Genomic DNA, 15,945 nt, shown 5'->3' with positions numbered 1-15,945 from the left:
ACAACATTAAAAGCAAGGATGAAGAATTAACATTTTAATGGTTTAATAACTAGGCATTTCCTATTTAGTATTAGCTGTATGTTTAATTAAAAATATCTTATTTAACATTAATGTTAACAGAATCTGTGGTACATATTCATATACTAATTCAAGCAATTGAAAAAGAAAACATTTTGACTGGCATCACACTAAGTGGGAAGAGATTCTATGGTCTTTTAGATTTTACTTCAAGACTTTTTGAAACATCTTGCAAATTCATGTTTAACAATGTCAAATAGCAAAAAAACCAATAACTACTTTTAAAAAAAGTAATTCAGACTACACCTCAACAGTTAGTGCATAGAAGTATATTATAGAAGTATAGGAAATTAGGAATGATATCGGTTCCTAAGTGTGTCTTTAATACAAATTTATAGGAATGTTAAAACAAGTGCAGATGGCTCTTATTTAGCTTTACTTCTGTGCAAGAAAAGGCTTTTCAGTGATTTAAAAGTTCCATTACATACAGTGAAGATGACTACATGAGTAATTTGTTGTACGTTGGGGTTCAACATTTTCAAACCCCACGGTTAGTGAGCTGGTTCTTATTAACAATGACCATTTGTTGACCAAAGAGATGCTCATTTTCTCTTGAGGTCTGGCTGGTAGATTTGAACTGCTAATCCTTTGGTTAGCAGCCTATTATGCTACTTTTCAAAAAGAGGGCTTTTTTACAGTATAATTTGTAAGATCCATAATATGGGGAGGCACCTGTATACACATGTATAAGTGAACATGCCATATACATACTAAAGTTTATAGAAGTAAAACAGTAATAATCCTAACTTGAAAAAAAATAGTACTTTAACTCCTTATTTAATGTTGTTTACAGTATGAAGCTACTTTCTTACCTGGAATATTTTGGGAGCACTCACAAGGGATGCTAACGCAGAAGAAAGGGTAGCTGAAAAGATACCTGCAGAGATTAATGGTGCAAATCCTGACACCATGCTCATTACCTTAGATGAAGAAAAGAAATAAAAAAATAAGTCTTACAGGAATTTAAAAAAGGATCAATATTATGAAAATAGCTTTATGTATCTACTAAAGGGATTATGTTTTAGTATCTGTAACCTGTTATCATATGACTGAAGAGAGAAACAATATACATAACATTCATTCCAGAATAAAGCAAATAAAAGCAAAATGCAAAGAACTAGTTAACAAAAGTGAGAGTCAGGTACATAGTTTAGGGCATTTTCTATATGTAAAATCCAGTAAGATACAAAGTTGAGGTGGAAGTTGTTTGATGGTATCAAGTACTGTCAAAATAATCCATCTATTATAAAATATCACAGCATTAAATGGTAACATCATTTGTTGTTGTTAGGGGCTGTCTAGTCGTGTACCACCAATAGCAACAAAAGATATGGATCCTCTTCTATCCTGTGCCATCCTTATCATCTCTGATTCACTTGAGCCCAATGCAGCAGTCACTGTGTCATTCATCTGGTTGAGTCTTCCCTTCTTTTGCCAACCTTTCACCTTTCCAAATATGACATCATCTCTAAGGAACAGCAACATGCCTGAAGTATATGGAATGAAGCTTAATCATCTTTGCAGCCAAGGATTACGCTGGTTGCACTTTTTCTAAGACATATTTGTTTGTTCCTCTGGCAGTTCATGGGATGGATATTTAGTTTTCTTTTCCAACACCACCGTTCAAAAGCATCGAGTCATCTTCTGCCATCCTCCACCTCTCCAAGGACTGGTCCCTCCTTGCAACATGTCCAAAATATGTCAGATGAACCTTCAAAATCCTTGCCTCCAAGGAGTAGCCTGGTTTAATCCTCTCTAAGATGAACCTGTTCGTTCTCTTAGCATCCCTGGCATACATCTTTCCCAATTTTCAACCATGCAGTGTTTCCTTGCTCTGTTTCTGACGACTGCCTCTTGGTCCAAGTACTGGTTTTACATAAGCATGATCAAGTGTTCTATGATTCTCATTCTTCTCAGAGTTAACCACAGTTTGTTTTTTGACCCACACAGTAAAATGCCTTTGCATAATCATTAAAACACAGACATTCCTCTGGTACTCCCTGCTTTCAGCCAAGATTCACCTCACATTACCTATAATATCCTTAGAACCACAATCCCTTCTAAGCCCAACCTGCACTTCATACAAATTCTCTTGCTGATGTGCTGTTCCAGTCGTTTTCGGATAATCTTGCTTGCATGTGAAATGTTTTGGAAGAAATGAAAACTTAAAAACGTTTTAATAAACAAAACATACAGAGAGAAAAATTAAAAATATAAGGCCCAAAAGAAGGATAAAGTAGAGCAGACATGTTTTTCCTTGCAATAAAGGAAATCCACTTCGGCAGGCCTTTCCCCGTGGGTCTGTAATAGTGTCTGTTCTGTGCCAGAGCAAATTGTAGCCCGAACCATTATTTGGCCTCCTTGCTCATAGGCTGCAGGCACAGAAGTCGGCTGCACAGTGTTGTGTGAGTGAGTGTGTGTGCATGTGTGTGTGTGTGTGGTGTGTAAATCCATATCATTATAAAAGAACAGCCTAGTCAAAATGCATAGGAGCCCTGGTGGTGTTGTGGGTAAGGCATTCTGTTACTAACAATCAGGTCAATAGTCCCACCAGTCACTCCATGGACTGATAAAAATTAAGCAGTTTGCTTTCATGAAGACTTATAGCATTGAAAACTCTATGGGCAATTCTACTCTGATCTTTAAAGGATCACACTAGAATAGGAATCAGGTGCATAGGATAGAATTAGCAAATTATATGGTAGGGATTCCTTAATATTCTTCAGTTATGCTCCTTCTACAAATTGCCAGTCTTCTATTAACAAATGGTTATATTTGTATATTTTTTACATTTTGCATAATTTTCCAAAGTATATTTAATTTTAAAATTTATTTAAATTATAAAGTAGCTTCAATAACTCCTATTTGTGTAAACAAAACCATTCTAGACTTGATAAAAACAACATACTTTTGTCTACAAAAGGCAACAAAGAGATCTGAATGGCAATTTTCAGTCACTGGGTAGGACTCAATGTTTGTGCCTTTCAGACACATCAATGTCAGAACTGGCCTGAATCATTAGCTGGGCATGAATACCTTCTTTCATTCCTACAGTTTTCCTAGTCTTGTGACTAGAGAACACTCCTGTTACATAATTCTTTTAAATATTATAATCACTTAAAGTACGGGCACTTACTTGACTATGCAGTAAAAAAAGCTATACAATAAAAATGAGATCAATAATGCCAATAAAAATTTTTCTTAAAAATGTATTCTAACACTTATATATTGTTAACTGCCGTCAAGTCATTTGCATATCATACAACAAAGGTAGAGTTCTGAAATAAGAGCAAAAACTTCAATTAGTTTTCACTGTTTCACACAAAAATGAAAAACTTTGGGAAATGTGATTTTTTCTTTTTTGTTAAGTTACTAAACTTCATTTATTTTATAAATTCAATCTGGTTATTTTGCTTTAATCTTGTCAATCTATATTCTTTCAGTTCTTTCTAGGATTCTAGGATTTAGCAATCACCCCTCAAAAATAATCCTCAAAATGATATTTAGTATTTAATTCCTTCCCCTTATAAATACTTCTGTTTAAAAAAAATATCCATAAAGTTCATTTCTTCAGGACTTTACATGAGATAAAAGTTTCCAAACATCTGAGAATACTAACCTTATAGAGTTCAGTTCATATAGACTTAAAATTGATTTAAAATGTCACTTTCAAGCATCTATTCCAAGTTATTAGCTGCCGTTATACAGTAATTTAAAACAAAACAAAACAAATATCAACTCGAACAGTAGTTCAGACCACAAACCCAACAGTAGTTCATATGGGCCATAAAGATCAGACCACAAACCCAACAGTAGTTCATATGGGCCATAAAGAATTAAGTAACACTAATGATAATGATCAATACCCTTAAAAAGAATGTTCATAAAGATTGTTTACAAGGCAATTATGAAGGTACCGTTAATTAGAAAACTGCACTCTAATTAGTGAGAATTAAGTATCAATTGCACTAACATTTCAAAAAAGATGAGGCAAATACAGCGTAAGAAATGACAAAAAGAAAGATTGCACAATTTATAAAACCATTTTGGGAACTCTCATAACTTAGTGGCAAGAAGCTGTGCTTCAATCTGGAGGCATCAGCTGCTTCATGGGAGAAGGAAAGGCAACCTCCACCTGTGTGTGATTAACCACTTCTGACAACCTGCTGGAGGGTCATCTATGGGTCGGTTCCAACACCACAGTACACAACAACAGTACTGTTTTAAGTTTGAAGCTGTTGTTTTTATTAGGTGCCATGAGTCGGCTACAACTTTTAACAACCCCTATGAACACCAGATCAGAACCATAACCTATCCTGTTCCATCCTCACAATCTTGAATATGGCGAAGATGGTTAGAAGCTGGAAGTGGTGTCATTAGATTTATAAAATTACTTTCATCTAAGATTTGATTCTTTGAACTGGAAATAAATTGGCTCCCTTTAAAAATGACTACAAATTGAAAATTTCTCCAAAAGGAAGATGAAACAGATGGGCTTTCTCATTCTTCCAAGTACAACTAACAATCCTGGCTATTATTTATTAAAACCATGTCTCTCACACATACGGGATTGTCATGAGCTGTAACTGACTTAATAAGGTGACATCAATATTCAGAAAGCAAATAATGCACTTTATTATACTGACAGACTAAATAAGAAAAAATATAATTTCAATTGATGCAGAGAAATCATTTTGAGAAAATTCAACAGCCATTCATCCTGTAAACTTAGAAAAAGGAGAAAGCTTTAAAAATTATAAAGATCATCCATGAATTTTTTTTAAAAAAAATACACAGCTTAGCTGTGAAAGAGAACTTTAATATAAGAATAAGGGAAAAGAAAGGTCTGTTCCTATCATTCTATCCAAGAGTATTAAAAAAGTTCAAGACAGTTCAATAAGGAAAGGAAAACAAAAATCAAATAGTGTGGGAAGAAAGAAGTAAGTAACCCTTATTGTCAGTACCTGTTGTTATCTACATAGAAAATTCTGGGAGGAAAAGCCCTCAAAAAGCCAAAAATGCTTAAAGTAAAACAAATTCCTAAAGTAAGCTGACCACAATCTGAGGATAAAAGATAGCAAAATATAAATACACAGAATATATTAAAAATTATAATTTATAATTTCTCAAAACAAAAAGATAATATTAAATCTAAGTTATGAATAAGGCTTATATATTGAATACTGCACATAAATGAAAAAGCTAAAGGGATAAATAAAATGGAAAGATATTCATGACCATGGATTAGAAAACTCAGCATAGTAAACAGAACAATTCTCCCCACACTGATATAGAGGGTTATAATCATTCCTAATTATACACTCTGCTAAAATTTATACACAATTGCAAAAAACAAATAAACAACCCAAAACACAAATAGCTAAAGCCATTTCGAAAATTAATTGAAAAGGATGAACTTACCAGATTTCAAGAACTGTAACAACAACAACAATCAAAATTGTATCGTATCTACAAAGTTATTAGGTGCCACTGAGTCATCTACGACTAACAGCTACCCTATGAAGAAGAGATCAGAACCTTTCTCTAGCCTACACCATTTAAGCCATGCTCAAGTCTACTGTTACAGTCATCACATCAATCCGTCTTATTGAGGCTTCCTCTCCTTTGCTGACCTTTAACTGCAGAAAAAGACATCATGCTTGGAAAGGTAGAAGGCCAGTGACTGGGGCACACAGACATAAAAATCAATGCAAAAAAAAAAAAAAAAAGAGAACCTAAAAACAGACCCACACAGCTACGATCAGCTGTCTTCTGACAAAAGTAATGAAGTAGTTCTATAAAATATAGTATTTTCAACACATAAAGTTGGAGCAATTGGAGAGCCATAGGCAAATAAGTGAACTTTAATTAGTCTCATATGTTATATAAATATTAACTTATGGATTATGAGCTTTGCAAAAATTAAAATTCTACTGAGAAAACTTTAGAAAAATATTTTCAGGATCTAGGGATAAGCAGAGGATTCTCAGGGCTGGCACAAATAGCACAATCTATATAAGGAAAAACAGATATATAAAACTTCAAAATGAAAACATTTTTGTTCCATAAATGGCTATCAAAAGGATGAAAAGACATGCTACTGAAAGTAGTTCACATGTGACAAAGGACTTAAATGCTGAACACATAAAGAATCTTTAAAACTCGAATTAAATGAAAGCAGTTAGAAAATGGGTGAAGCATATAAAATATATTGTACTGAAACTGATAGAGTAAAAAAAAAATCAAGAAAATGTGGCCATTACCAAAACACAAATTGAAATCACAATCACATATTACCATATTCATACCAGAATGACTAAAATAAAAAAAAAATTAACAGCCTCAAATGCTGGCAAAGGGTCAAAGAAACTGTTGGTGCCAACTGTTAGCTTGCAGTGACTCAGAAAATTATTTTGGTAGTTTATTAGAAACGTAAACATGCCATATGACCTAGATTTATTTGTAATTACAAAAAGCCAGAAAAAAGCCAAAACAAAGCCAAAACTCTGTAGCTCAAACTCACTACCAATGAGTTGGACTAATCCATAGCTGACCCTCCAGCCCATTTCATAGGGTATAAACTACATGGGAGGAGACTGTCCATCTTTCTAGCACACAGTAGCTGGTGTATTTAAACCACCAACCTCTGAGTTGGCAGCACAACTCCTTAACCACTATGCCAACAGCTCCCAAATATAAGCCAAGTGAGTGGTTAAACTATGATCTAACCATATCATGGATTTTACTCATTAACAAAAAAGGCATAAATTATTAATATCCACGACAATCTGAACCTTCAGAGAAGATATGTGCATGTCTGTGTATCTATGCCTTGTGCCCTCTATGTGTTTTATAAATATACACAGATAATTTTTTTTTAAAGGGAAAATATACTTGATTCCTCAAAAAGGGGTAGGAATCCATCTAGACCCATTTAATGGACCAAACCTGCTGCTGGAAAAGGTGCACAGGGCTAAGTGAGGATCTCTGGATCCTACATGTATGTCCACAGCCCCGCTGGGAGTGTCCAGCCCTCACTGTACGCAGCGCCTGTGGCTGACGTGGCAGAGTTCCATGGACATGGCAGAGTTCTGGGGACGGGCTTTCCGGCTTCCTTCACCAGCTCTCTTCCTCCGTGCCGGCCCTGCGCACCTTCTGGAGGCTACTCTGAGCTCGCAGGCTGAAGCCATGAGACCGCGACCAAGGCAGCTAATAATGTAATTCTTAGACATATATTTTGTCTTCTCCATTTTAATATCTCTCATTTTTCCAATTGCCTGGACTACATATAACCTCAATTTCCCAAAATGACTGCCAGACGTTAACATCCAAATTATCAGATAACTGGTATTCGTAGCAGGGATTCATATCAAAACCAAAAGCAGTTCATCTACAGACTGGCTGCATGAGTTTCTATACAAAAATACGTGAGATGTTTCCAAATATTTTTCTGTTTTCTGAATGTCATCTTTAGAACTCAAGACTTCTATAGTATACCACGTTATAAAAATGCTACCCTCGGGAGTCTTATGTACTTGGATGGCCTCAGATTTTATACACTGATGTATTTCTAGGGAGGGTATAACCAAGTTTCTCCTTGAAGGCTAGGATTTTGAAGCTCCATCTCACATACTTTGGGCACATGGTCCTTGGAGAAGGCCATCATGCTCGAGAGGGGTTGGGACAGTGTAGAAGAGGAAGACCTTGGATGAAAAGATTGACACAGTGACTGGGGCAATGCGGCTAGTTTTGTTAGAGTGAGATTGGCTCAAGGCAGGGCAGGCTTCAGAGCTGTTGTACATGAGTCACAGGCAACTCTATAGCACATAAACAACCTAGTTTTCCACAGCCAATCTTAAGAGATATTTCCTTGTAAAGATATAATGGTTATCCTTTCTAGGCTGTTGCTATATTCCAATGGTTAGGTCTGACAGCAGTTTGGCTCCTAAAGAAATTCAGAATGCTGTATAATGTAAATTCCATGCTCACCTGAAAGTTGTTCATTAAGCCATAGGAACAAGGACTGCTTTCACAAGATGAAAAGTCAAAGTTTAATTTGCAGGCTGCAGAGGTACAGTTTGTTAACTCTGTCACGATAGTGTTATTAATGTTCCCAGTGGCATCCCGAACAACACAAGAACCTGAAGTACAAGTAACATTAAAAACAAATAATGTTAACAATGTTGTATCATTTTAGGATTACACATACTGTGAACAGAATTTGGAAAGCATTATGGTCCTGAATTTTAAAAAAATGAACTGATCTTTAATACAGATAGATGAAAAGGTAATACTAGCTTACAAATAAGATTCATTCTTAACTGAGACTTTAAAAAATAAGTAGATTACTTGTAACAGGTGCATATGATTATAATTTAGTCTTATTTTCCTGCAAAAAGGAGCTCTTTTGGCACTGTTGCACTGCTAACTAAAAGACCAGGCATGATAGTTCAAATTAGCCAGTGGCTATACTGGAGAATAATGTGATAATAACCTCCCATGCAACTGACACTCTCAGAAACTCAACAGGTCAGTTGTGAATAGCCTCTGACTTGATAGCAATGAGTTTTTGCTTTTTTTTTTTTTAAAGGTGCTTTGGTAGCACAGTGGTTAAATGGGCTGACCTACTAATAAACAGTGAGTGGTTCACACCTACTAGGTGCTCTGTAGGAGAAATGGGGTATTCTGCTCTTTAAAATTATTATAATCTTTTAAAATAATTCCTTCGGGGTAGTTCTAAGAGCTCGAGTAACACAGTTCTTAGGGAGTTAGGCTGATAATCAAAATGCTGCACATCTCTTGTGAGTCTTTAAAATGACATTCCTACTTTTTAGAACTTTGGAGAGGTGCCTGACAGCGTGTTTTCTCAATGTCTTGATTTTTTGAGTGCTGATACCAAGGGTGTTGATTGTGGATCCAAGTAAGATGCACTCCTCAACAATTTCTATCCTTTATTCTCTATCATGATGTTGCCCCTAAGTCCAGCAGGAAAGAATGGTTTTCTTGATCTTCAGATGCAAGTTATATTGAAGACTCCATATTCTTTGTAATATGTTGCTATGTCTTCTCGAGCTGCCTTTTGAAATCTTCTATTTAGCTCTGTAACCTCATCATTTCTTCGTGCTTTGGCTTTTCTTCTTTTAAATTGACAACTGTGCTTAGAAACACATCTTTTTTTTTTTTTTTTTAAGCCGTCATTTGCGGCAACGTGTTAAAGAGCTAGTTTCAGAGTCTGACTCACTTTTCAACTTACTGCCCTGTTGAGGTTTATGTGCTGCTGAGACGCTAGAAGCTATGCCATTGCTATTTTAAATACAAGCAGGGTCACTCATGCTGCAAAGGTGTTAGCGGAGCTTTTAGACTGAAACAAACTAAGATGCAGGATTGGCCACTGCAGATAATAGGCCCCTGAAAACAAGATGAGTAACAGCAGAACATAGACTCACATCATGAAGGATAGTTATGAGTTCGAACTGACTTGACAGTAGCAATTCTGAGGTGAGGTGTTCTACATTTAACAGGGCAGTTCTACTGTGTTCTATACAGGCACTATTAGTAGGAACTGATTCAACAGCTGTGAGCTGGTTTCTGGCTTGATTAAAACAAGAAAATGCTCAACGTCTTTCCAAAGACATAAAATGTTTAATGTGGCACAAATGATGGTGACTGTGATGAAATTTCTTTTGAGTTGAGGATGAGTTCAATCATTTCAATTCAAGGGCAAATTTGTACAACACTAAAAGGCAGGTGAGAGATGCCTATAAGTCTAAAGGTCATAGCCTGGCAACTGTCTGTAAATAATGCATACTTTACAAGTTGTTTAGTAGTCATAGAACAGAATATCAGAACACTTTCCTGGTTTGTTTGGTTAAAATTCTGTTAAATATAAACACACTACATTGAAACCATTTCAAAGATCTCCAAGTGTTCTCTACTTATTCTTAAAGGTCAAAAGGTTACATGAAAAACTATTTGAATATGAATGAACTATAATTAGAATTATAACATTTTTGTATGTATGTTATCCCAAACAAAAGGAAAATATAAAGTATGTGAGATTGGCTTAAAATTATCCTATGGATCTAAGTAACTAGGTAGACATGAAACAAAATATCGGCTGTTCATATTATGTATAACTTTTTTGATGTTGACAGGTATACTGGGTTCATAAGACTATGCTTTCCATTTCTGTATAAAATTGGTATCTCCCATAATAAACTATTTTTAAACAACCTTGAAATAACATCTCATTTATTATCTGGAATAACACATGATGTGCAAAGAATAATAATTAACATTCTTTAGACATCACGTCACATATTATTTTCTTAAGCACTTTTAACACTATTGCTTTGCCATATGAGGCAAAAAGTGTGCGCGCGTGTGTGTGTGTGTGTATCAAACACTGAATGCTAAACAAAAAACTAAACTAAGTACCAAGTGCATAAAATCTTTACTCTTAAATTTCTTCAGCCAACTTTGATTAATAATGGTTATAAAACTATGTTTCCCAAAAGTTATCTCTCAAACAACTGGATATTAAGCAGGCTATCAAAGTCATAAAAGCAGCTATGATTTTATGTATTTCATATTCTTAGGTTCTACCACTACAATTATTTGCAACAAGAGTGCCAATGTTTTAAACAAGTTATACAATCACTTCCATAAGTAGATATCTTAAGTGACTCTGTTACAGAGCACCAGAGAAAACAAGCCCCTTACTGTTCCAACACTTAGTGCACACAAAATAAATGAGTGAATGTGTCAAAAGAAAATAGAAAGGGTTTACCTGTTAAAGCAAATTAGTTTCCAAATTAAAACATACTCAACTGTACCAATATTTAAATTAAAACTATATATAGTGAATTTATCTTTAAGGTATACAAGCACATTAGGACTTAAACATCAATTTTGCTAAGCTACCACTGTGGATAGGACTGCAGGACTCAGCAATGTTCTGGTCTGTTATGCACAGAGTCATTTCGAGTGAGAAATGACCTGTGGCATCTAACAATAAAGTGTATATATACAATCCACTTGTTTTTCAAAATAAATTTCGGGGATTTAAGTATAAAGTGTGAAAAAAATAAATCATTCCATATTATCATTTTAAGATGTCATTTTACCCAAGATAATACTGAATAATGCATTTTCAAAATAACATTTAGGCAATTGGTGCCAGATTGTGTCAAATAGTCCTTCTATCACTTCTTGGAAAATCAATGTATAGCAAAATGAAATTTTCTTACTAAACTCCAACAGAAATTTCAAATTTTGGATTCTATGAATGAAGAGTCTGTAATTCTCTGAGATAAGTACTAACATACTAATAGTTAATAGTATGTTTGAAAAATTAAAATGTTTATGGTGAAAGAAACTTTAGCAATGGATATTAGTGATGACTGCCCAACATGACTGCTATCACGATCACCATGAAAGATCTTTAACTGGTGATGTGATCTTTTTATGATATTACAGAAGCCTTGATTTTAGAGTTTTTACAGAAAAATGCACAGATTTCAAGAATGTGTGTTTTCTGGGTAATGAAGGGCATTTGATGAAAAGAAACTTGAAGCAATAAATCTATAGGCAATAAGAGAAGTTATGTCAATTGTTAGCTGTTTTAGACTAACAAGCCTTGACAACTAGATGCACTGAGGACGAAAGACTGCTCACACTGCTATAGTTCACAGCAATTTCAAATTTGGCTGCTTTTCATATGTAGGTCGCCAAGCATTTTTCCTTAATAAATCTTAGTTTGGAAGTTTCACGGGAAGCTTTTCTAAATCATGGCAACACACAGTGACAGAGGAAGAATGTCTCTGTGTGAGGTGTGCTGGCTAGAAACTGTACTCAACTGTGCTCCATAAACAATTTTTATCACTTTGATAATTTAGAGTGATCAAATTTCAGAATAAAATTTTCTAGATTAGTACCATCGTTGTTGACTGCCATCAAGTTGAGCACGACTCATAATGACCCTAATGAACAAAAGGCCCGAAGCCTTTCTATAACTATCATCATTTATCAAAGTTCATTGGAACACACCAATTAATTTTAAAAACTTACTATAGTAAAACTCTTTTAAATATAGCTTTTTGAACCATTGTTATCATCAAAACAATTCTCTAAAGCACTGTCAATTATGTTTGTTAATGAAGTCTAAAGTTCGATTCCTTCATATACACAACAAAATTTGAAGACTAATTTTGGGTTTTAAATAATGTGATTCCATGAATGTAATAAATGTAAATGGTATTAAAAAAAAGTTTTTAATACCACTGTTATTGTCTTAAAGTACAACTATTGTATCTTGTCTTGATAATCCAAAGCAGTATTTGTATTATAAAAAATGTGAGGCCTTAGAGCAATTCTCATATAATAAAATTAGTATGGCAATTATATAATTCTCTCATTTAGTAAAATAAAGAACACTAAAGCATTTGGTGGTTTATATAATGTCTTTAAAAGTCATTATTAATTTTTTTCCTTAACTTTTTGGATGTCACTGTGATATTAGAAACTGAACAAATAAAAAATTTTTATAGTAATGTATATCATGAAATTTCTGAAAGATAAAGAAATGTAAGGCTATTTACCTACAGATACTGCAATTCCTATGTAAACCACCGTAGTAATTAAAATGGCTAAAAGGGTTCCTTTGGGTATGGCTGACTGAGGATCCTAAAAGACAAGAAAATTTTTTAAGTCTATCTTTAGAAATAAATACACACACACCATTTTAAAAAAATCATCAACACAATAGTTTACAACACTTACAGCAAGATCACCTGAGATGTTTGCTCCAGCTAGAATACCAGTTGCAGCAGGAAAAAATATGGCAAATACAGAAAAGAAAGTCTCTTCTTCTCGAAAGTCTGGTCCAAAGTTCTCATGAAATATTTCTGCTGTAGAGAACAATATTATTTTGGCAATTAATACACAGTGGATTTTTGAGACTGTAATAATTTAGGTTAAGAGTAACTAACTGGTATAGATGGTACCTAACCCCTCTTCAATTTGTCATCAGTAAGTTTTTGTGGGCAAAATATTATTTAGTAGTAACCAAGTATTAATATCAGCCTTTGCTTTAATGAAGTAACAGTTTATAAACAAAATGATTATTTGACCTAGGTCCTGCTCCACTGCTTTGGTATACCATACTGTCTACATTTAAACTTTACTGTATTTTCAGTCCAGTTTGTAGAGGAAATAAGCTTCCCATTTGACAATTTCTATATAAAGTGTTGAGTTACATTTTTCATTGTTTATCAAAATGCTATGTAATATTCTGGTTTGAGGATATTCATTAAGCTTCCTTATTACTTTAGACAAGGCATAGTAGGTTTTAGGTTTTTTCCATTTAAACAACAAAAAGCTTCAAGAGTCTTACTGTTTTAATTTATTCTGAAAGGCAAGCCCCAACACTTAACTGACATACTGGATTATCAATCATTACTAGCTCCTGTATTAGAGGTAGGTATCTAATACTTCAAAGTACTCAAAATATGAACAGAAAAGTATGAACAAAATAAATATTCTTCTTGATTTCACTGAAAAATCACAAAATAATAGATGATAGCAAATGGTGATAAAAGTATTATTGCAAATGGAGGTTTATGATAAAAAATAAAAGTGTGAGAATTTAAGTTAATGGTTAGAGAAAGACAGAGAAAGATCAAAAAGAATAATACTTAAGCTGAGACTCTAGTGAGCAAAAATCAGTCATGATTCTTAAGAAAAACAAGCAACATAAATAAAGGCCTTGAGATAAGAAAAGGCTTCACTATTTTGAGAAAGTAAATGAAGGTCAAGTTGTTAGGGAGCAGGGGATGAAATAAGATTAAGATAAACCAGCAGGAGTCAGATTAGACCTATTAATTTTGTGTGTGTGTGTCTAACAAAGAAAAATGAGAAAATGTGATTTTTACTTCAATTATACACAGCACATATAAAGAGGACAAAACTAATTTAAATTATATATTTGCATGCATCATTGAATCAAACTCAATAACACAAAATATTAAAAATATACTGTTATATTTAATCATAAAATATAAAAAATGGATAAATGGATAATGATCAGAATGTAATACATACATATAGTAGGATGTTATTTAGAAATATAGAGAAAAGAATTTCTGGTATATGATACATCTATCATTCTTGAAAATGTGCCGAATGAAATGTCTGGTATAAAGAAGTAAAAACTGTATGCTCCTACATATATTAAATATTTATAATGGGCAAATGCACATAGACCAAAATGTACGAGTGGCTACTAAGCAGGAGAAATTACTCCTTTAAGTGGTACTTTCTGTTTGAGGTAATGAAAGATTAATGGAGGTAAGAATGGTGACGGTGATACAATATAGTGAATATAATTAATGCCAGTGAATACTGCATTGTATGTACACTTGGTTAAAATGGGAAATTTTTAAAATGTTTTTTCCATTATAATCATACAGAAAAAAAAAGAATCAAATATGCTTTGGTACCCATGACATCTGAGATTTGAATGGCAATATGTAAGAATGACTTCAACTATTGAAGAATAAAATGCCAAAAGAGACACCTTTTAAAAAATTCTCACAAAAGAAGTATGAACGTTTGAATCTAAAACTAATATGCTCATAAATACTCATTCAAACTATAATAAAAAATTTTTAAAATTCTTTACTTACATTTATAACCGAAGAAACCTTTGGGTTTCTTGCTCTCCAATGGGATAAATGTTCCTATGATGAAATCAGCAATAGCAAGTAGGAGAATCACCAGAAGAACAATTTGAGCCTGGAATTTTAAACATTAAAAATCAAAGTGAACATCTTATGTCTATTCATTGATTCAGTTCCATTATAATGTATCTTCTCTGAACAAATGAATTTATTTTCTCCATTGTCTCAAGCAAAGTCAGTCACAAACTAGAAGCTAAAAACCTTTTCTTAAATGAGCAAACAGTGTTTGGTTTTTTTAAGGTGAAGGGAAAGCAAAAGAGAAGAAGACCCTCAACTAGATGGATTGACACAAGACACTGCAGTGGTGGGATCAAGTGTGTCAAACACTGTGAGGATGACATAGAATAGGACAGGGTTCAGATCTATTGTCCTTAGGGTTTCCATGAGCGGCGCTCGACTCAATGGCACCTAACACAATGTTGAAGATACTGGAAAAGAAATATACTGCAAACATTAGATGTATCATATATTTTTCAAATGACCAGAAGTTGAACATGCCTTCCAATAAACTATAAAGCATCACTGTAAATTCCTAAACACTGTATTCTTCTCATTCCATCATTTTTTCTATTCCTTCCACTTTACCACTACAGCCTTCATCTGAGAGCTTATTTGCCACAAACAGCCATTATACCAGGTATAACCATAATGACGAGCCTGAGATTGCTGTAGGCAAAAGGAAGGTACAGAAGGAAAGGATCATTCTCGAGTTTTTTGAGAATTTAAATGAGATTGGAAGAAAAGACTAAACTATCAGAACTGCAAACCCTCTTCCTCCACTTATAAACCAGTCAATAAATTTGAACATATACTACTAAAAATCCCCACCAAAACCACAGACCCACAACAAATCATAACAAAACACCGAACCACAAATAAACTAGACCATCTACAGAAACAAGTACTTGCATATACTAATTTTGACTCAGGGAGTAAAACATTGTTTGTCTTCAAAAAAGTCAGTTATGTTAAGACATATAAATGAATGATTTAATGTTATACTACTAAGACTTTAAACAAGCTAGATAAAATTATTCTTGCAGACTGTCCTAATTTTTAGTTAGGTAGAAATATTATCATAGCTTATAAACAACACAGATATAGGGCTTTTATATGATCAGTAAACAGA

The 15,945-nt window shown here is 33.8% G+C and overlaps 1 protein-coding gene across 2 annotated transcripts in view; it reads right to left on the bottom strand.

Annotated features, from left to right (window-relative positions):
• SLC12A2 (solute carrier family 12 (sodium/potassium/chloride transporter), member 2) overlaps positions 1-15,945 on the bottom strand; it is a 101,858-nt gene that overhangs the window by 46,075 nt on the left and 39,838 nt on the right. For both annotated transcript variants that reach the window (XM_006886011.1, XM_006886012.1), the window contains exons 7-11: positions 14,763-14,871; positions 12,859-12,986; positions 12,678-12,762; positions 8,068-8,219; positions 891-998 (exon numbers count right to left, since the gene is read on the bottom strand). In XM_006886011.1, the coding sequence (XP_006886073.1) occupies positions 891-998; positions 8,068-8,219; positions 12,678-12,762; positions 12,859-12,986; positions 14,763-14,871 (582 nt within the window). The remainder of the gene's footprint in view (positions 1-890; positions 999-8,067; positions 8,220-12,677; positions 12,763-12,858; positions 12,987-14,762; positions 14,872-15,945) is intronic.

This window comes from Elephantulus edwardii, unplaced genomic scaffold (genome assembly GCF_000299155.1).
Source record: "Elephantulus edwardii isolate Elephantulus edwardi_28Jun2011 unplaced genomic scaffold, EleEdw1.0 scaffold00046, whole genome shotgun sequence".
NCBI lineage: Eukaryota > Metazoa > Chordata > Mammalia > Macroscelidea > Macroscelididae > Elephantulus > Elephantulus edwardii.
This window is presented reverse-complemented; position numbering and strand designations above follow the sequence as displayed.